The 22116-nt window shown below is 50.5% G+C and overlaps 1 protein-coding gene across 1 annotated transcript in view; it reads right to left on the reverse strand.

The window, feature by feature from the left end:
- Nucleotides 1–22116, reverse strand: part of LOC308676479 (G patch domain-containing protein 8-like) — a 374388-nt gene that overhangs the window by 137442 nt on the left and 214830 nt on the right. The window contains exon 3 of the mRNA XM_081342293.1: nt 9251–9323. Within this exon, the coding sequence (XP_081198419.1) occupies nt 9251–9323 (73 nt within the window). The remainder of the gene's footprint in view (nt 1–9250; nt 9324–22116) is intronic.

Raw genomic sequence — 22116 nt, forward strand, 5'->3', positions numbered from 1 at the left:
TCGGGCCCCTGCTCTTCTGCCTGGCACCGGCAGCTCCATCATCCGCAGTGGCTAGAACAAGAGGCGGGTCAGAGCAGCCCGTTAATCCTTTCGCTGCATTGGCGCCTGAGCGGTGAGCCCGGGAGCTTGCTATTCGCCCCCTCCACCCCCAAAATATAGGTCGAGGTGCAAACCCAGCTCACGTGCCTTTGCTCGGGAGGAGTAAATCGATGTTGGTTTCCACTGGCGGGGCGGGGCTGCTAGGAAAAAAATTCTCGGAAACAAATGGTTTTTTTATTATTATTTTGAGCTAAGTCGTAATAAGAGGTTTTACTTCTCACCAATTTATGGGGGGGGAGAAGGAAGCCCTTGCCTGGCGACATCCACTCAACGGATCTGACGGGGGTGCCTTCTGCTGTTGCTGCTCTGACCGGTCAGCCACGCAGGGAAGCAGGAGGGGCAGCGGGTGCGCAAATCCGCTGCCTCGCCGAGCTGCTAGCGAGCAGCTGAGGCGGCTCCAGACCCCCGGCTGCCCCTCCACCCCCTCCTGCTTCCCTGCATGGTGTCTTTGCCGCTGGTGCCACACATTGTCTCACGTGTGCCTCTGGGCCACGCATGCGGGATGATGTGGGGTGGCAGCAAGGAGGGGAGGGCATGTGCCACAGTCACCTTCCCCCACCGCTGCCCCCACCAGTGCAAGGATGGTCGGCACAGTTTTGGTTCCAGATCTGCAGCCGGCCAGGCTTGGCGATGCAGGCATCACCACCGCGGCCTCCTGCTTCCCTGAGTGGTTGGCCGGTCAAGGGCCTCAGAGCAGGAGGAGGAGCAGCAGCCATAGCCCCTGTCAGAGCCACCGTGTAGACAGGGCCCGCACCAGGTGAGGGTACCTTTCCGGCCGTCCTGGGACCATTTCCGCCCATACCGATGGGGCTGCCATGATGCAGGAGGCTGTGGCTGCTGACGGACACCATTGGCCCCCATGCGCTCACTGACATCTCTGTGTGTGTGTGGGGGGGGTGATGGTGTCAGGCAGCAGCTGCTCCAGCCCCTGCCTCGCCTTGCCTTGCCTTGCCCCACAGCAATTGGCACACCCACCCTGCCTCGCCTCACTCCACAGGACGAGCCTCTGGCCCACCGTTCCACCTGCCAGAGACCCCCTGGGTCTCCCCCTGCCCTGCCCCTACAGGTATCCCTCCCCATGAGCATCATTGAGGTGGTCACATGAACCATGGCCACGCCCACCCAGTTGGCCACGCCCATCCAGCACCTGGCAATAAATAAATGGGTTTTGGGTTGCGGTTTGGGCACTTGGTCTCTAAAAGGTTTGCCACCACTGGACTAAATTATTCTGGATTGTTCATGCAGTACAAAAACCCCTTTCCAATAGATCAGAGGTCCCCAACCTATGGGCTGTTGCCCACTACTGGGCCGCGGCCTCTTGGCTGCTGGGTCACATGAGTAGCTGGGCAGGGCACCCCCCCATGCCACTGTTGCTGCAAGTGTTGCGCAGACGGCAGCAGCACTGCAAGTGGCAGGTGGGCCGCGGCGTTACCCTCACACGTGGGTGGCAGTGTAATCCTCACGCCGGGGGTGGCATCACTGAGGGCCACAGCAGGAGCCTCGCACTGGGGGCAGCATCGTTGCAGGCCGCGGCCTGAGGCTGGCACCAGGGGTGGCAGTGCTGCAGGCCATGGTGTGACCCTCATGCAGGGGTGGCAGTGCGAGCCTCGTGCCGGGGGTGGCATTGCTGTGGGCCGTGGTGCGAACCTTGCGCTGGTGGCAGCATCGCCATGAGCCTGGAGGCAGCGGCACCACAAGCCTCACACAGGCGCCGCTGTCACTGAGAGCCTCACACGCATGCTCGCAGCCCCATTGCATGGTGTGTGTGCTTGCAGCCTGTTTGTACGTGCATGTGCACGTGTGGCCACATTCATGTTTGCACATGGGTGCATAAGGCTTGCCCCTCCCTCTCCCACCGGGCCGCCAAAACAAAAAGGTTGGAGACCCCTGCAATAGATGCTTGGATTCTACTTTCAGAATGACGTTGTTACTTTATGTATACTGCTGTGTAAATTGCTCTGCAGGTGACTCACTGAACTTTGCATTTGGAATTAAAAAAAACTGGCTGCCCAACTGAAGTGCCCCACAGCTGAAAAAAAAGTAACATTCAATATATGTACACATAATATACCTAGGTCATGGGTCAGCAACCCGCGGCTCCGGAGCCTCATGCAGCTCTTTAAGCCATCCCCTGCGGCTCCCAGTCCTCCACCATGTGCAGTTCTGAAAAAAAAGTGGGAGTAAAAAAGTCCCATTGAGAGAATGGGGCAGCGGAGGTTTGGAGAGCTGCTGCCTTCATCCGCGTTTCTTTCGGCCCTGAAAGAAACACGGATGAAGGCAGCAGCTCTCCAAATGGGGCGGTGGAGGTTTGGAGAGCTGCTGCCTTCCGCACAGCTCTCCAAACCTCTGCTGCCCCGTTTGGAGAGGTGCTGCCTTCATCCGTGTTTGACAAAGGCAGCAGCTCTCCAAACGGGGTGGCGGAGGTTTGGAGAGGTGCTGCCTTCGTCCGTGTTTGACAAAGGCAGCAGCTCTCCAAAAAGGGCGGCGGAGGTTTGGAGAGCTGCTGCCTTCTGCGCAGCTCTCCAAACCTCCGCCGCCCCGTTTGGAGAGCTGCTGCCTTCATTCGCGTTTCTTTCGGCCCCGAAAGAAACACGGACGAAGGCAGCAGCTCTCCAAACCTCCACCGCCCCATTCCCATTGAGAGAATGGGGCGGCAGAGGTTTGGAGGCCCCGGGGGGAGGGGCAGGGTGCTCGGGTGGCTCTGGTGGCGCCCGGGCTGAAGGTGCCGCAACCCAGCGCCCATCACCAGGGACACCCGCCGCCGCCGTGCAGGTGCCTCCCAGCTCAGGGGAGCCGCGCTGCGGGAGACGATCGCAAGGCTTCCTTTGGCCAGGGAAGGGCCCGTTGCCTCCGAGGGGGGCCTGGGCTGGATCCTCTGAAAGGCCGTTTCCTTCCTCGTCTTCACGCGGCTCAGCCTGCAAGTCCCCCCACATGGTAAGCTGGCGGCACCGGGCAACGACAGGTGTGCGCAGCTCAAAATGCGGTGCGGGCGTCGGGGGTGCCGAGGATCAGTGCAGTGCAAGCGATCCAGGGAAGGAGCTGATCCCGAAGCTTCACAAAAGGCGGAAAGAAAAAAGTCCCTGAGAGACAGAGCGCAGGGCGGGGGGAGAGCAGTTTTTTCTGAGGGAGGAAAAGCCAGGATGGCAGAACCGTCCATACTAGAGGTGGACAGGGGCAGGGCTGGTGCACATTTTGCCTTGTTCTGCTCATGCTCATGCGTGCACGCATGCGTGCGCACATTTTGCGGCTCCCAATTTTTTGTGTGTGTGACGGAACCGGTTCCGAATGGCTCTTTTGCTGTTTCAGGTTGCTGACCCCTGACCTAGGTTATATGGGGTGTGAGATAGGGTGGGGAATCAAACTAGGAACAAAAAATGAGAAGCTTATGATGGGTCAATGTTAATTATAGAAAACATTCTTCTAAGCAAAATGTGTAACCTCTCAGGCAAATTTGAGTGAATAAATTATAGCAACAAATAGTTTGCACTAATCAAGTTCCTTAAGTTTTGATACTTAATATTTGGAGTAACAAAACTGGGAGTGAGGATGTGCAGCCTCCTGAGCTCCGGCTGGTGTACTTGAATGCCAGGTCTGTTGCTAACAAAGCTCCTCTCGTCCGTGACTTGGTCGAGGGTGAGCAGGCGGACCTGGCTTGCATCACGGAGACTTGGTTGGGCCCAGAGGGCGGTATTCCTCTGGTTGATCTTTGCCCACCAGGTTTCCGGGTGCTACACCGGCCTCGGGCTCAGGGTAGGGGTGGGGGAGTGGCTGTTGTTATGAGGGAGACCTTGTGCCCGCGGGAGACCACCGTTCCCCAGATAGTCGGGTGTGAGTCTCTCTTCCTGAGATGCGGCCCTGGTGCGCAGTTGGGCTTGCTGCTGGTGTACCTTTCGCCTAGTCATGCAGCAGCAGCCCTGCCTGAGCTTCTCGATGTCCTCTCTGGGTTGGTGATTGAGTTCCCGAAACTTATAGTTTTGGGGGACTTCAATCTACCATCTCTGGGAGGATCATCTGAGTTAGCTCGGGAGTTCATGGCTTCCATGACGGCCATGGACCTGACGCAAGTAATTTCGGGACCGACTCATGAGGGAGGCCACACCCTTGACCTGGTTTTCTTATCTGGACGGTGGTTAGATGATCTTGGTGGGGGCTCCCCAATTGTTATGCCCCTGTCATGGACCGATCATCATCTCCTGCGGCTGGTCTTCTGTTTTGCCACACCCCGCCGTGGGTGCGTGGAACCAATTAGATGGTACCACCCCAGATGCTTAATGGATCCCGAGAGGTTCCAGGCAGCGCTGGGGTCCCCACCTGCCTCCTTCGCTCACAGCTCGGCAGATGCCTTAGTGGAAGCCTGGGAAAGGGCAGCCACTGAGGCTCTTGACCGAGTTGTACCCTTGCGGCCCCTGACCCGGTGCAGATCCCATCGAGCTCCATGGTTTTCCGCGGAGCACCGGGAGATGAAGCGTCGGAGACAGGGCCTAGAGAGCGGTTAGAGATCCAGCCGATCCGAATCCGACCGATTGCGACTAAGAGCCTATATTAGGTCTTATCTCGCTGCGATAAGGGTGGCGAGGTCTAATCACTTTGCTACCCTTATTGCGTCCGCAGATAATCGCCCGGCCGCCCTGTTTAGGGTGACTCGCTCCCTCCTTAACCAAGAGGTGAGGGAGGAACCCTTGCAGGGTCGTGCCGAGGAGTTTAACCAACATCTGTCGGACAAAATCGCTCGGATTCGGACCGGTCTGGACTCTGACTGGGCAGAGTCTGACGATCAGGACACGGGCGGTCTTGTCGATATTACCTGGGAGGAGTTTGATTCTGTGACTCCGGAGGAAGTGGACAGGATTATGGGGAGGCTGAGCTCCACCACATGTTTATTGGACCCGTGCCCTTCCTGGCTGGTCTATGCAGCCCGGGAGAGGACACGAAGCTGGTTCCAGGCAGTTATATCGGCTTCTTTGAGTGAGGGTAGCTTCCCCGCCGTCTTGAAAGAGGCGGTGGTGAGACCTCTCCTCAAGAAGCCTGCCTTGGACCCAGCTGTGTTGAACAACTTTCGTCCGGTCTCCAACCTTCGCTTTCTTGCGAAGGTTGTTGAGAGTGTGGTGGCGCATCAGCTCCCTCTGGTCCTGGATGAAGCGGATTATCTAGACCCGTACCAATCGGGTTTCAGGCCCGGGTACAGCACGGAGACGGCATTGGTCGCGCTGGTGAATGATCTCTGGAGGGCTTGGGACAGGGGACATTCCTCTGTTCTAGTCCTATTAGACCTCTCAGCGGCTTTCGATACCATCGACCATGGTATCTTGCTGCGGCGTCTCAGGGGATTGGGAGTGGGAGGCACGGTTTTACAGTGGTTCTCCTCCTATCTCCAGGGACGTTCGCAGTCGGTGTTGACAGGAGGGCAGAGGTCGACCGCGAGGTCTCTCGTTTGTGGAGTTCCTCAGGGGTCAGTCCTCTCGCCTCTCCTGTTCAACATCTATATGAAACCGCTGGGTGAGATCATTCGTGGTTTTGGAGATGGGTATCATCAGTACGCTGATGATACCCAGCTTTTTCTTTCGACCCCAAACCACCCCAGTGATGCCCTCAACGTGATGTCCCGTTGCCTGGAGGCGGTTCGGGTCTGGATGGGTAGGAACAGACTTCAACTCAACCCCGACAAGACCAAGTGGCTTTGCATACCTTCATCCCGGGTCAATTCGGATATTCCATCTCTCTCTATGGGGGGGGGGAACTATTACCCCCCGTAGATAGGGCTCGCAACTTGGGAGTCCTCCTAGATTCACGGCTCACCTTGGAAGATCACATAGTGGCTGTGACTAGGGGGGCTTTCGCCCAGGTTCGCCTGGTGCGCCAGTTGCGGCCCTATCTAGGCCGGGATGATTTATGCACAGTCACTCACGCGCTCGTGACCTCTCGTCTGGACTACTGCAACGCTCTCTACATGGGACTGCCCTTGAGGACCACCCGGAGGCTCCAACTGGTACAGAATGCAGCCGCGAGAGTTGTGTTGGGAGTCTCCCGATACTCCCATGTTACACCTCTGCTCCGTGAGCTGCATTGGTTACCAGTTGTCTTCCGGGTGAGATTCAAGGTACTAGTAATGGTGTTTAAAGCCCTACATGGCAGGGGTCCGGAGTACCTTAGGGAACACCTGCTGCCGGCATCAACCTCCCTTTGCCCTGTGCGTTCCCACAGAGAGGGCCTCCTCAGGGTGCCACCGATCAGAGAATGTCGATTGGTGGCCCCCAGGGGGAGATTCTTCTCTGTGGGCGCCCCGGAGCTATGGAATCAGTTACCGGTTGAGCTCCGGATGGCGCCCGATCTTCGCTCCTTTCGCTGCGCTCTAAAAACATACTTGTTCGAACAAGCCGGCCTGGCCTGATGGGGGATTGGTGGGGTTTTTTACTGTCATTTTATTGGGGTTTTAATATGTATTGATTGTTTTTAGTGGGCATGTATTTAATCCTTTTTTTTATTTTTGTAATTCTGTATTTTTATTCTTGCCCTGTTCACCGCCCTGAGTCCTTCGGGAGAAGGGCGGTATAGAAATATTATTAAATAAATAAATAGTAATTCCAAGCCTCAAACCCCCAGATTTTATTCAATGCAGAAAATATTCAATTTTAATCTAAAATCTAGTTATCTGAGCTTGGAAACCACCTCCTAAACTAAAAGTAACTATTTTACAGAGAGGAGATCCACACATTTTTTTCTTGTGTTTTCTTCCACCAAGGGTGTTGATAAAATCATGGTGACACTATGATCAATCAATTTGTGTCAACAGAACAATAAACAGATTTCCCATCCATACCATACAGGTGAAATTCAAAAAATTAGAATATTGTGCAAAAGTTCATTTATTTCAGTAATGCAACTTAAAAGGGGAAACTAATATATGAGATAGACTCATTACATGCAAAGCAAGATAGTTCAAGCCGTGATTTGTCATAATTGTGATGATTATGGCATACAGCTCATGAAAACCCCAAATCCACAATCTCAGAAAATTAGAATATTGTGAAAAGGTGCAATATTCTAGGCTCAAAGGGTCCCACTCTAATGAGCTAATTAAGCCATAACACCTGCAAAGGGTTCCTGAGCCTTTAAATGGTCTCTCAGTCTGGTTCAGTAGGAATCACAATCATGGGGAAGACTGCTGACCTGACAGTTGTGCAGAAAACCATCATTGACACCCTCCATAAGGAGGGAAAGCCTCAAAAGGTAATTGCAAAAGAAGTTGGATGTTCCCCAAGTGCTGTATCAAAGCACATTAATAGAAAGTTATGTGGAAGGGAAAAGGGTGGAAGAAAAAGGTGCACAAGCAGCAGGGATGACTGCAGCCTGGAGAGGATTGTCAGGAAAAGGCCATTCAAAAGTGTTGGGGACTTTCACAAGGACAGGACTGAGGCTGGAGTCAGTGCATCAAGAGCTACCACACACAGACGGATCCTGGACATGGGCTTCAAATGTCGTATTCCTCTTGTCAAGCCGCTCCTGAACAACAAACAATGTCAGAAGCGTCTTACCTGGGCTAAAGAAAAACAGACCTGGTCTGTTGCTCAGTGGTCCAAAGTCCTCTTTTCTGATGAGAGTGTTGTGATTCAGGGTCAGCCTGTGGGTTCGGCAGTTGGGTCAGACGAATCAGAGGAGGAGGGGGGTGTTGAAGACCTTGATGAGGGGGTTGAAGATCTTGCTGATGATAGCCCTCAGGCAGGCCCCTCCCACTTGGTCACCATGGAGACCCAGCTGTGTGAGCCTGACAGTGTGGATGAAGATGACCCACAGCTGGCCCTGTTCAAGGACGCCCGACGCAGGAGGCAGTCAAGTAGGAGTAAACAGAGGAAGGCTGTGGGGCTTCTCAGAAGGAGGCAGAGAGAGGCCACGCCCTGAACTCTTTATAAAGGGAATGTTTGGGGAGGGCTGGTTTGCTGAAAGCAACCGCTCAGATAGTGTTTCAAAGCTCCTGAATCTTGGTTCGTGTCTTGTTTGTTTTTTGTAGTAATAAATTTGGCAGACGTCATTCCAGCCTCTTGCTGTTTATAAAGGGGTTGCCTTTTCTACAGGGCCGGTAGCAGGCTGGTACAGAACAGAGAGCAACTTTTGCATCTCATTTGGAAACCAAGGACCCAGAGTCTGGAGGAAGAATGGAGAGGCACACACTGCAAGATGCTTGAAGTCCAGTGTGAAGTTTCCACAGTCTGTGTTGATTTGAGGAGCCATGTCATCTGCTGGTGTTGGTCCACTGTGCTTCATTAAGTCCAGGGTCAACGCAGCCGTCTACCAGGAGATTTTGGAGCACTTCATGCTTCCTTCCACAGACGAGCTTTATGGGGATGCTGAATTCATTTTCCAGCAGGACTTGGCACCTGCCCACACTGCCAAAAGCACCAAAAGCTGGTTCAATGACCGTGGGATTACTGTGCTTGATTGGCCAGCAAACTCGCCTGACCTGAACCCCATAGAGAATCTATGGGGCATTGCCAAGAGAAAGATGAGAGACATGAGACCGAACAATGCAGAAGAGCTGAAGGCCGCTATTGAAGCATCCTGGTCTTCCATAACACCTCAGCAGTGCCACAGGCTGATAGCTTCCATGCCACGCCGCATTGAGGCAGTAATTGCTGCAAAAGGGGCCCAAACCAAGTACTGAGTACATATGCATGCTTATACTTTTCAGAGGTCCGATATTGTTCTATGTACACTCCTTGTTTTATTGATTGCATGTAATATTCTAATTTTCTGTGATTGTGGATTTGGGGTTTTCATGAGCTGTACGCCATAATCATCACAATTATGACAAATCACGGCTTGAACTATCTTGCTTTGCATGTAATGAGTCTATCTCATATATTAGTTTCTCCTTTTAAGTTGCATTACTGAAATAAATGAACTTTTGCATGATATTCTAATTTTTCGAGTTTCACCTGTATTCCTGCTTCAACATCCAGCTTTCAACTTACCTTAAATAAAAGCTGGCATACATACATAATTCAGAATACAAATCACACACTTGACTGAGTAATAATGATAAATGTAAAACTCAATACAGTAAGTGCAAGGGCAAGGGGGAAGGAAAAGAATCTAAACAAGAAATTTAACTTGAAGGACACTGAATAATTTAATGGTCAGATTTTTTTCAACTTACCTTGAAGTGATTTCCCCAGGCCTTGGCCCAGCTTCCAACCATGCTTCTGTAGCAAGCGGTGTCCAATATTATCCTGATAGAACAGATAAAGAAACAAAAAATATTTTACAATGACATTTCAGCACATGGCAAACAAGGTAATTTTCTACATATATGCATGCAAATTAAATAAATACATAATGGCAACAATTGCCTAATAAAAGGGAAAAGGTATTTATATAAAAAACAATCAATCCAAAAACACCTGCTGGTAAGATTTTTCCAGAGGAACAGGGTTTCAGGAAGGCTCAACAATTAATCAGTGGAACAACCTGCCTCCAAAAGCTGTGAATGCTCCAACACCCGAAGTTTTGAAGAAGAGACTGGACAGCCATTTGTCCGAAATGGTATAGGGTTTCCTGCCTGAGCAGGGGGTTGGACTAGATGACCTCCAAGGTCCCTTCCAACTTTATTGTTGTTGTTGTTGTTGTTGTTGTTATTATTATTATTATTATTATTATTATTATTATTATTATTATTATTATTATTATTATTATTATTATTATTATTTTCTGATTGTGTGCTGGGCAACTTTTGTGCATAAGAGGAAAAAAGAAATGGGGAAAAATAAAGAAACTGACATTTAAAAAGCATTAAATCAATCTAGTTATACAATCATATCCATCACCTAAAAAGCACCACTTGATTTGTGCAAAGAAATGCAATGTGTTTAGTTCATTTTTTACTTGTTTGGATGTCAGACTTTGAAGAGACCATGTTAAGTTCTTAAGTGTCAGACTTGCTATCAGCTATCATGGCGTGGCATGGAAGCTATCAGCCTGTGGCACTGCTGAGGTGTTATGGAAGACCAGGATGCTTCAATAGCGGCCTTCAGCTCTTCTGCATTATTCAGTCTCCTGTCTCTCATCTTTCTCTTGGCAATGCCCCATAGATTCTCTATGGGGTTCAGGTCAGGCGAGTTTGCTGGCCAATCAAGCACAGTAATCCCACGGTCATTGAACCAGCTTTTGGTGCTTTTGGCAGTGTGGGCAGGTGCCAAGTGCTGCTGGAAAATGAAGTCAGCATCCCCATAAAGCTCGTCTGAGGAAGGAAGCATGAAGTGCTCCAAAATCTCCTGGTAGACGATTGCATTGACCCTGGACTTAATGAAGCACAGTGGACCAACACCAGCAGATGACATGGCTCCTCAAATCAACACAGACTGTGGAAACTTCACACTGGACTTCAAGCATCTTGCAGTGTGTGCCTCTCCATTCTTCCTCCAGACTCTGGGTCCTTGGTTTCCAAATGAGATGCAAAAGTTGCTCTCATCAGAAAAGAGGACTTTGGACCACTGAGCAACAGACCAGGTCTGTTTTTCTTTAGCCCAGGTAAGACGCTTCTGATGTTTGTTGTTCAGGAGCGGCTTGACAAGAGGAATACGACATTTGAACCCCATGTCCAGGATCCGTCTGTGTGTGGTGGCTCTTCATGCACTTTAAAGGCTCAGGAACCCTTTGCAGGTGTTATGGCTTAATTAGCTGATTAGAGTGGGACCCTTTGAGCCTAGAATATTGCACCTTTTCACAATATTCTAATTTTCTGAGATTGTGGATTTGGGGTTTTCATGAGCTGTAAGTCATAATCATCACAATTATGACAAATCACGGCTTGAACTATCTTGCTTTGCATGTAATGAGTCTATCTCATATATTAGTTTCCCCTTTTAAGTTGCATTACTAAAATAAATGAACTTTTGCACGATATTCTAATTTTTCGAGTTTCACCTGTATAAGGAGCAACCACAAACTTCAAACCACACACCACTCACAACCCGTTGGAGCACGAAAGTACAAGATTAACGGCCTTGCTTTCCAGGCACCCCCTGAACCCCAAAAAAGAGGGGGGGCTAAATGCGCCTGGCATTAACCCTTCCGCCCAGCTCTGGTCAATGGTGGGAAATAATTCAAGGAAACAGACACACGTTTACACATATACACACACTCCCCAAGCAAGCCGGTGCAACAAAGTAATGTATATCTGTATGTCCTACCTTATCTTCAGCCCTCCTGAGTATGCAGGAACTAAGTAAAAGGCAACCAAAAAGAAGAAAAAAAACTGGTTCCTGTTAAAACCACAATGAAGAGTCAAGAAGGGGGTCACCTCCAGGAAATCCCGGAGCACGCTTGGTGCCTTCCCCTTTCCTGAGCCTCCCTATGACCAACCAAGCACCTCTCCTGGAAACCAGGCTCGCCAAAAATGATATACAGGTTCTGAGGTTTTGCTGGTAAAAAATACAGGAAACCAGAAGTTGCCTTCAAGCTTTACATTTTTTATTCAGCTGAACAAAAAGACGGGCTCCTCTAAATGAGAGCAGCCCCGAAAGACAAGAAATCCTTGTATTTATTCTTTCTGGTTACATAAGCAGGCCATCCAGCAAAGCTGACACGCATATGATAAAGATTTTACCCAGTAAGTCTGGCATACTGTAGATAAGAGAGCAGAAGTAACAAACATGTTCCCTTTTTGGGTGTTTCCCTAAACATATTATACGTTCTTGGGTGGGTTAGGACATTGAGTATTTTCCTTGCTGGCCTTTCATGACCCTGCATCCACGACTTTGCAAGAGCCCAAAGACAGTAGGGCCATCTGCACATTCACAATTGATATTTCCTATACTGTCCCCTAATTCCGGGTCAACATTAGTTCCTTATTCTTATTCCATAGGCCTAGTTACTGAGCCAGTTTCCTGTTCTTCCTTGGCCTTGCTCTGACCACTACTTTCCTCACTATCATTTCTACTCATTTCATTGTACTCGTGAACAGGGCTCACTTCCTCAATTCCTATGCTATATGTTTCTGCACTCTGTTCCTGTGGAAAATGTGTCCCGACCACAATCTTTCACCATCTACTGCAAAGGTCACAGTTCTTCCTTCCACAGGTCCAATAAACAGGTGGTAGAGCTCAGCCTCCCCATAATCCTGTGTACCTCCTCGGGAGTCACAGGATCAAACTCAGTCCAGATAATACTCTCAAGACCGCTCGATTCCTCCCCATCAGACTCTGCCCAGTCAGAGTCTAAACCGGTCCGAATCTGAGCAATTTTGTCCGCAAGAGGCTGGCTAAACTCCTTGGCCCGCCCCTGCAAGGGCTCCTCCCTCACCTCCTGATTAAGGAGGTAACGAGTTACCCTAAACAGGGTGGCCGGGCGGTTATCTGCGGACGCGATGAGGGCGGCGAAGTAATTAGACTTCGCTGTCCTCATCGCCGCGAGATAAAACCTAGTGAAAGATCTTATTCGCAATCGGTCAGATTCAGACCGGCTGGATCTCCAACAGCTCTCCAGACTCCGTCTCCGACACTTCATCTCCCGTAGCTCCACAGAAAACCATGGAGCCCATTGGGATCTGCGCCGGGTCAGGGGTCGCACTGCCTCCATGGGTCGGACCCTGAATTATCTGGGTCAGGTCCATGGCCATCATGGAGGCCATGAACTCCCGAGCTAACTCTGACGACCCGCCCAGGGATGGAAGGTTGAAATCACCCAGAACCATAAGTCTGGGAAATTGAACTACCAGCCCTGAAAGGGTGTCGAGAAGCCCGGGCAGGGTTGTTGCAACACAGCTGGGCGCCAGGTATGTCAGCAACAAACCCAACTGAACCCCAGAGCCAAACCTCAGGAGGAGCGACTCACTCCTGCCAATCTGTACGACAGTGGTCTCCCGCGGATATAAGGTCTCCCGTATAACCACCGCCACCCCCCCGCCCCTACCCTGAGCCCGCGGCCGGTGCAGCACACAGAAACCTGGAGGGCAGAGCTCAGTCAGAGGGACACCTCCCTCTGAGACCAACCAGGTTTCCGTAATGCATGCCAGATCCGCGCGTTCCACCAGGTCCGCCTGGTGCGCCAGTTGCAGCCCTATCTGGACCGAGATGCCTTGCGCACAGTCACTCATGCGCTCATGACCTCCCGGTTAGACTACTGCAACGCTCTCTACATGGGGCTGCTCTTGAGGACCACTCGGAGGCTTCAGCTGGTGCAGAATGCAGCCGCGCGAGTTGTGATGGGGGCTTCCCGATACTGCCATGTAACACTTCTGCTCCGTGAGCTGCATTGGCTTCTGGTTGCCCTCCGGGTGAGATTCAAGGTGCTGGTGATGACCTATAAAGCCCTAAATGGCTTGGGTCCGGGATATCTGAGGGAACACCTGCTGCCGGCATCAAGTTCCCTTCTGTTCTGTACCAGCCTGCTACCGGCCCTGCAGAAAAGGCAGGGACAACCCCTTTTACAAGAAGGCAAGAGGCTGGAATTACGCCTGCCAAATTTATTACTACAAAAACAAACGGAACAAGACAAACCAAGAAACAGGAGCTTTAAGAAACAGGAACGAGCGGTTGCCTTCAGCAAACGAGCCCTCCCAGACATTCCCCTTATATAGAGTTCAGGGCGTGGCTTCTCTCTGCCTCCTTCCGAGAAGCCCCATTGCCTTCCTCTGTTTACTCCTAATTGACTGCCTCCTGCGTCGGGCGTCCTTGAACAGGGCCAGCTGTGGGTCATCTTCATCCACGCTGTCAGGCTCACACAGCTGGGTCTCCGTGGTGACCAAGTGGGAGGGGCCTGGCCAAGGGCTCTCATCAGCAAGATCTTCAACCCCCTCAGCAAGGTCTTCAACACCCCCCTCCTCCTCCTCTGAGTCGTCCGACCCAACTGCCGAACCCACAGGCTGACCCTGAATCACAACACTATCCCGCACCGCAGGGCCCTTCCCCCGGGTCTGCCGATCCGGATGCGGTCGGGATGGAAATTGTTCATGAAAAGCGGTCACCAATGCAGGGGCATGAACGGCGGTCGCGTCTTCCCAGGTAAAGTCCTCTGGTCCGTAACCTTTCCATTCAATCAGGTACTGGAAACGACCTTTCAGCCAACGGGAATCCCTGATGCTGGCGACCTTGTACTCGGGGGTGCTGCCTCCATCACGAGGTCCTGATGGGGGAGGTTCTGCTCGGCGGAGTGGACAGGCCGGTTGCTCGGGGACCAACAGAGACCGATGAAAGACTGGGTGCACGTGCAGGGAACGTGGCAGAGTTAAGTGATAGGCGACCGGATTGATGACAGCCTCGATTGGGAACGGTCCTAAATATCGGTGATCTAACTTTCTCACCGGCCGTGTTGATGGTAGGTTCCTGGTGGACAACCAGACCCGATCTCCCACCGATAGTGGAGGCGTATCCCGTCTTGACCGATCAGCAAATCTTTTGTAATCGGCCTTGGCCTTCTCTAACTGACGTCGCACCAATCGATGGATCGCCTGTAACTCTGCCATGAAGTCGTTCGCTGCCGGCTCCGGTGAGTCCACGGGAGAAAGGGGGAAAAACCGGGGGTGATATCCCACATTGGCCAAGAACGGTGTCATCTGTGTGGAGGTGTGCTGCGAATTGTTAAATGCAAACTCAGCTATGGCCAGATAGTCCACCCAATTGTTTTGCTGCAGATTGATGTAGCAGCGCAGATATTGTTCCAGGATACCGATGACCTTCTCGGTTCCCCCGTCAGTTTGAGGATGATGCGCGGACGAGAGGCAAATCTTGATAACCAATGCATGCATCAACTCCTGCCAGAGGCGGGCTGTAAACTGGGCCCCCCTATCAGAGATGACTCTATCAGGGAGGCTGTGCAGCCGAAACACCTGCTGAATGAACATACGACTAGTGGCACGGGCTGACGGTAAGCCGCGACAGGGGATGAAGTGCGCCATCTTGGTCAGCATGTCCACCACCACATACACTGTCGTAAAACCAGAGGATGGGGATAAATCCATCAGAAAGTCCATGGACACAGCCCCCCAGGGTCTTTTGGGTGTCGGCAAAGGCTGCAGTAATCCAGGCGGGGCCCCTGTCGCTGACTTGGCCTGCCTGCATGGGATGCAGGAGGTAACATAGGACTGGACGTCGTGTCGGACCCGGGGCCACCAGAAGGTACGGGAGACCAGCTTCAGGGTCTTGAACAGGCCAAAATGCCCCACCGCCGGGTTATCGTGACACTGGCTGAGGATGAGTCCCCTGAGTGGCCCTCCCGGAACGTAGAACCGGTCACGATAATACAAGAGTCCATCCGTGACCGTCCAAGGAGAATCTGGCCCCACCTCCTCCTTCCACTGAGCCACCCACACCTCCTGCTGCTGTGCCTCCCAGATCCGAACCCGTATATCAACCGGCTCCCGCACCGCAGCAAAAGACTCGACGGGGATCACTGTCCTGGGCAGAAGCTTGTCTTCCACTCGGGAATGTTCGGGCTTCCTGGACAGAGCATCCGCTCTTTGATTGTGCCCGCTAGGTATGTACCGAACCCGGAAGTCAAACCTCGCAAAGAAAAGAGACCACCGGATCTGGCGTTGGTTCAAATTCCGAGCGGTCTGCAGGCTTTCCAAATTCTTATGGTCCGTCCGGACCTTGATTTGATGCCGCGCTCCCTCCAGATGATGCCTCCAGGCCTCGAACGCCACTTTGATGGCCAGCAGCTCCTTCTCCCAGATTGTATAATTGCGCTCCGAAGGGTTCAGTTTTCGTGAATGGTACGCGCAAGGGAAGAGGGTACCGCTGGGCGTCATTGCCTGGAGTAACACCGCCCCAATGGCAATGTCGGAGGCGTCCGCCTCCACAACAAACGGCCGTTGCGGGTCAGGATGCTTCAAGATGGGCTCCTTCATTAAGGCTTCCTTCAAAGTCTGGAAGGCCTGTTGTTCTGGAGCGTTCCACTGGAACCGAGTCTTCTTCTGCAGGAGCCGGGTGAGGGGGGCTGTCAAGGCAGCAAACCCAGGGATGAAAGTTCGGTAATAGTTGGCGAACCCAAGAGGTCGCTGAACATCCTTCACGCGATGCGGGGGTTGCCAACTCTGCAAAGACTCAACCTTACTCGGCTCCATGGCGATGCCCTCAGGAGAAATGCGGTGACCCAGGAAATCAATGGTCACCCGGTAGAACTGGCACTTCTCCAACTTGGCAAACAGCCGATGTTCTCGGAGTCGCTGCAGGACCTGATGGAGATGCTGATGGTGGACCTCACGCGACGGGGAGTAGATCAGAATGTCGGCCAAGTAGATCACGACAAACTGATCCAACAAATCCCGGAAAATGTCATTCATGAAATGCTGAAACACAGCGGGGGCGTTGGTATATAAGTTCAATAAATAATAAATAATAATAATAATACTAGGTATTTCTCAGCAGACATTGCCTTCATTTTAATTGACTATCAAAGAAATATGTTTGATTTATACAGAAAGAATTAATTATTAAGATATTTTTTCCTTTCACAGTATGTCTAGTGTAGAGAAAAGAAGGACTGTAGCAGTGATACCTGTAGCAGTGTTCCAATATTTGAGGGGCTCCTACAAAGATGAGGGGGTCAAACTATTTTCCAAAGGACCAAAAGGCAAAACAATAAACAATGGATGGAAACAAACCAAGGAGAGAAGCAACCTAGAACTGAGGAGATATTTCTTTACAATGAGAACAATCAACCAATGGAATAGCTTGCCTTCAGAAGTTGCAGGTGCTCCAAAGTCGTGGACTGAAGCTAATATCACTTTGATACCTAAAGAAGATACTGATCTGACACATATAAAAATTATAGACCAATATCGTTATTAAATGTGGACTATAAAATTTTTGCTTCAATAACGACAGAAAGAATTAAGAAATTCCTGACTGAATTCATACATACAGATCAAAATGGGTTTTTACCTAAAAGACAGATAAAAAACAACTTAAGAATGATTTTGGATGTCTTAGAGCAAGGCTTTTCAATCAGTGGTACGGGTACCACCTGTGGTACATTGGCACCTGGCAGGTGGTATGCGACCATCCTAGAAAAGTGGTAGCGGGGGAGGGATATGAGCTGAACCGGTGGCAGCACTGCACAAGCCTGAGTGAGAGACGGCTGGAGCTGCAGGGCTGTCAGGGCTCAGCGGAAGCGCCAGGATCAGTACCAGGCTCCAGCTGGAGCTCAGCGCTGATCCCAGCGCTTCTTCTGAGTCCAGAAGAAGCGCCGATCAGCTGGAATGTTGCAGTATCTCCAGGGTCAAATTACATTCAGATGCTTGGCAACTGATTCATATTTATGATGGTCACAGTGTCCCAGGGTCATGTGAAGTGACCAAAACCTGCTGCAACCACCCAGCAGATGGGGGGAATAAAAACCAAAAAACCCCCTCCCCACCCACACTGCCAATCCTCAACAGAAATGCTCACAACAATGAAAACCTTGGACAGGAGGAAGAGCGCCGCCGGGCCGGCAGGAAGGTGTCTTGCTTGGCTGTGGCTTGGGGGGGCACTTTTTTCAGTGCCATTGTAACTTTGAACAGTCACTAAGTGAACTGTTGTAAGTCGAGGACTACCTGTCCGATGCTGTCCGATGCTGTAAAGATTTTTTCTCCATAGGAAACTGGAATGTAAGATCCATGAATCAAGGAAAGCTGGACGTGGTCAAACAAGAGATGACAAGGCTGAACATTGACATCTTAGGAATCAGCAAACTAAAATGGACAGGAATGGAAGAATTTAATTCAGATGACCATCAGGTATACTACTGCGGGCAAGAATCCCTCAGAAGAAATGGAGTAGCCTTCACAGTCAATAAAAGAGTAGGAAAAGCAATACTGGGATACAATCCCCAAAATGACAGAATGATCTCAGTTCAAATCCAAGGCAAACCATTCAATATCACAGTAGTCCAAGTCTATGCCCCAACCACCGTGCTGAAGAGGATGAAATTGACCGGTTCTATGAAGCCCTACAGCACCTTATAGAACTAACACCAAAAAATGATGTCCTTATCATCATGGGGGATTGGAATGCTAAAGTAGGAAGCGAAAAGATAATCGGAATAACAGGCAAGTTTGGCCTTGGAGTACAAAATGAAGCAGGGAACAGGCTGATAGAATTTTGTCAAGAGAATACGATGGTCATAGCAAACACTCTTTTCCAGCAACCCAAGAGACGGCTCTACACATGGACATCACCAAACAGTCAACACAGAAATCAGATTGACTATGTGCTCTGCAGCCAAAGATGGAGAAGTTCTATACAGTCAGTAAAAACAAGACCAGGAGCTGACTGTGCCTCAGACCATGAGCTTCTCATTGCAAAATTTAGGCTTAAACTGAAGAAAGTAGAGAAAAGCACTAGGCCACTCAGGTATGAACTAAATCATATCCCTGACGAATATACATTAGAAATGACAAATAGATTTAAGGAATTAGATCTGATAGACAGAGTGCCTGCAGAACTATGGACGGAGGTTCGCAAAATGGCTGTCTGAGGAAGCTTTGCAAATAGCTTGAGGACAGGAGGGAAGCGAAAGGCAAGGGAGAAAAAGAAACATACACCCAATTGAATGCAGAATTCCAGAGAATAGCTAGAAGAGATAAGAATGCCTTTTTAAATGAACAGTGCAAAGAAATAGAAAAAAACAGTAAAATAGGGAGGAACAGAGATCTCTTCAAGAAAATTGGAGAGATGAAGGGAACGTTTCATGCAAAAATGGGCATGATAAAGGACCAAAATGGCAGGGACTTAACAGAGGCAGAAGAGATTAAGAGGTGGCAAAATTACACAGAAGAACTATACAAGAACGAGCTTAATGTCCCTGATAACCATGATGAGGTGGTCACTGACCTCGAGCCAGACATCCTAGAATGTGAAGTGAAGTGGGCCTTAGGAAAGCTGAGCAACAACAAAGCTAGTGGAGGAGACAGTATTCCAGCTGAGCTATTCAAAATCTTAAAAGACGATGCAGTAAAAGTGCTACACTCAATTTGCCCGCAAATTTGGAAAACTCAAGATCAGTTTACATTCCAGTGCCAAAGAATGTTCAAACGCACCATTGCACTCATTTCACATACTAGTAAAGTTCTGCTTAAAATCCTACAAGCTAGACTCCAGCAGTATGTGGATCGAGAACTACCAGAAGTACAGGCAGGATTTCAAAGAGGCAGAGGAACTAGAGATCAAATTGCCAAAACATGTTGGATCATGGAGAAAGCTAGGGAGTTCCAGAAAAACATCTACTTCTGCTTCATTGACTATGCTAAAGCATTTGATTGTTTTAATCACAACAAACTGTGGCAAGTTCTTAAGGAGATGGGAGTACCAGACCATCTTATTTGTCTCTTGAAAACCCTATATGCGGGTCAAGAAGCAACAGTGGGAACTGGACACGGAACCACTGATTGGTTCAAAATTGGGAAAGGAGTCTGGCAAGGCTGTATACTGTCGCCCTGCCTGTTTAACTTATATGCAGAGCACATCATGAGAAAGGCAGGGCTAGATGAATCGAAAGTTGGAATTAAGATTGCCGGAAGAAATATCAACAACCTAATGTCACGACGTCCTCGACGATTGATACACGAACACACGAAGGTACGGGTGACAAGGTTTATTCCTCCAACACAAACAAACCACGAAAAAGTCATCGTTGACGGCATCCTGCCTCAACACTCTCTTTATCATGCAGCTACACCCTAACCCCACCCCTTCAGAGCAAACTGGCATCCGCCCACTTCCCCATAAAGACCCCACCCATCACCTTGCACTCCCACCACCCATTGCATGCATTGCCGTGGCCCGCCTGGCCATCCCTCAGGTAAGTCCCGTCCTTTGCCCTCCCTATGCTCCCCGGGCCGTCCTGTTCCTACAACCGCGCCTCCCCCCCTTGGTCCGTCCGAATGCTCGGCTGAAGAGAGAGGCAGCGCAGGCATGGCCACCAATGAGTCCGCGGCTACCTGCAGCAGGCCAGTCTTTCCGGCTGCCTCTCTATTGCTATCCGCTCGCCCCGGCTCCGGCTGCATCCGAGCACCCACGGGGTGCTCCGTTGCTGATGTGTCCGCCGGCCGGTAGGTGGGCGGCTGTTGCTGAGTCCAGAGCCCAGGTGCAGGCGCGATCCGCGGCTCCGGCTCCGGCCGCCCGGGTTCTGGGATTCCGTCCCGCACAGGCGCCCCTGTTAGCTGGCTGGCGGGCGCCCGGTACCGCTCTCACTGGTTGGACGTGGGCGCGCCCGCCAGCTGACCGGCGGTGATGCGGCGCCGCCCCCACCACTCGGGTGTGGGCGCGGCCGGCAGCCCCAACGACGGTTGCCCCAACGCCGCGTCATCGAGTCCCGGCATGGGCGTCAGCTGGCTTGCGGCGAGCTGCTGCGGCCTCAGAAGGTCGGAGGGTTCCGGCGTCGGCTGACAGAGAGAGGGGGGAGGAACTGCTTCCCCATGTTGATGGAGGGAGCGGCGGAAGCGGTGAGGACGGCGAGGCCCAGACGGGTGGCAAGCCGGCGGGGCTTGACACCTAAGATATGCAGATGATACCACTCTAATGGCAGAAAGTGAAGAGGAACTAAAGAGCCTCTTGTTGCTGGTAAAGGAGGAGAGTGCAAAAGTTGGCTTGAAACTTAACATTAAAAAAACCAAGATCATGGCATCCGGCCCTCTCAATTCCTGGCAAATAGATGGGGAAGAAATGGAGGTAGTGACAGATTTTATTTTCCTGGGCTCCAAGATCACCACAGATGGGGACTGCAGCCAAGAAATTAAAAGACACTTGCTTCTGGGGAGGAAAGCCATGGCAAATCTAGACAGCACACTAAAAAGCAGAGACATCCCCCTGCCAACAAAAGTGTGTATAGTCAAGGCTATGGTCGGACCATAAGAAAGGCTGAGCGCCAAAGAATTGAGGCCTTTGAACTATGGTGCTGGAGAAGACTCCTGCGAGTCCCTTGGACTGCAAGGCGATCAAACCGGTCAGTCCTAGAGGAGATCAACCCTGACTGCTCTTTAGAAGGCCAGATCCTGAAGTTGAAACTCAAATACCTAATGAGAAGGAAGGACTCACTGGAGAAGAGCCTAATGCTGGGAAAGGTTGAGGGCAAGAGAAGGGGACGACAGAGAATGAGGTGGCTGGATGGAGTCACTGAAGCAGTAGGCGTGAGCTTAAATGGACTCCAGAAGATGGTAGAGGACAGGAAGGCCTGGAGGAACGTTGTCCAAAGGGTTGCGATGGGTCGGACACGACTTCGCAATTAAGAACAACAACAATGAGAAGGAGAATGAGTATCTAATATTGCATGTATTGACAGCAGTGAGAATAGCATTTGCCCAATACTGGAAAAATGCAAACCTACCAACTGAGGAGATTTTAATCAAGAAAATTTTAGAATGTGCAGAAATTGACAAATTAATTTTAGAGATTAAAGAGAAAAAGGATTCAATTTATTTTAAAACATGGGAAAATTTTTACCAATGGTTAGGAAAACGAACTAGCGAGAAATGAATGTGATATGTTACTTTGAATATATATTAGTAAGAAGAATGATATGTATTGACTAATTGATACCGTATATGATTATCGTTTAGCATATATATTATAGTTATTTACTGTTATATTAATTAGTGTTAATTGAACATATGTACCTGGACAATAGTCTGCTAAAGCTTGAAAATGTTATTGGGGGGCAACCGCAATGTTGTTCCCAACCCCGTTCCTACCCCAATCCCGATCCTAACCCCATCCCAAATCCTGCTCCTCGGGAGGAAAGCCATGGCAAATCTAGACAGCACACTAAAAAGCAGAGACATCACCATGTCAACAAAGGTGCGTATAGTCAAGGCTATGGTCTTCCCAGTTGCAATGTATGGCAGTGAATGTTGGACCATAAAAAAGGCTGAACGCCAAAGAATTGAGGCCTTTGAACTATGGTGCTGGAGAAGACTCCTGCGAGTCCCTTGGACTGCAAGGCGATCAAACCGGTCAGTCCTAGAGGAGATCAACCCTGACTGCTCTTTAGAAGGCCAGATCCTGAAGCTAAAACTCAAATACTTTGGCCACCTAATGAGAAGGAAGG

Source organism: Vipera berus (assembly GCF_964194415.1).
Source record: "Vipera berus genome assembly, chromosome: W".
NCBI classification, from domain to species: domain Eukaryota; kingdom Metazoa; phylum Chordata; class Lepidosauria; order Squamata; family Viperidae; genus Vipera; species Vipera berus.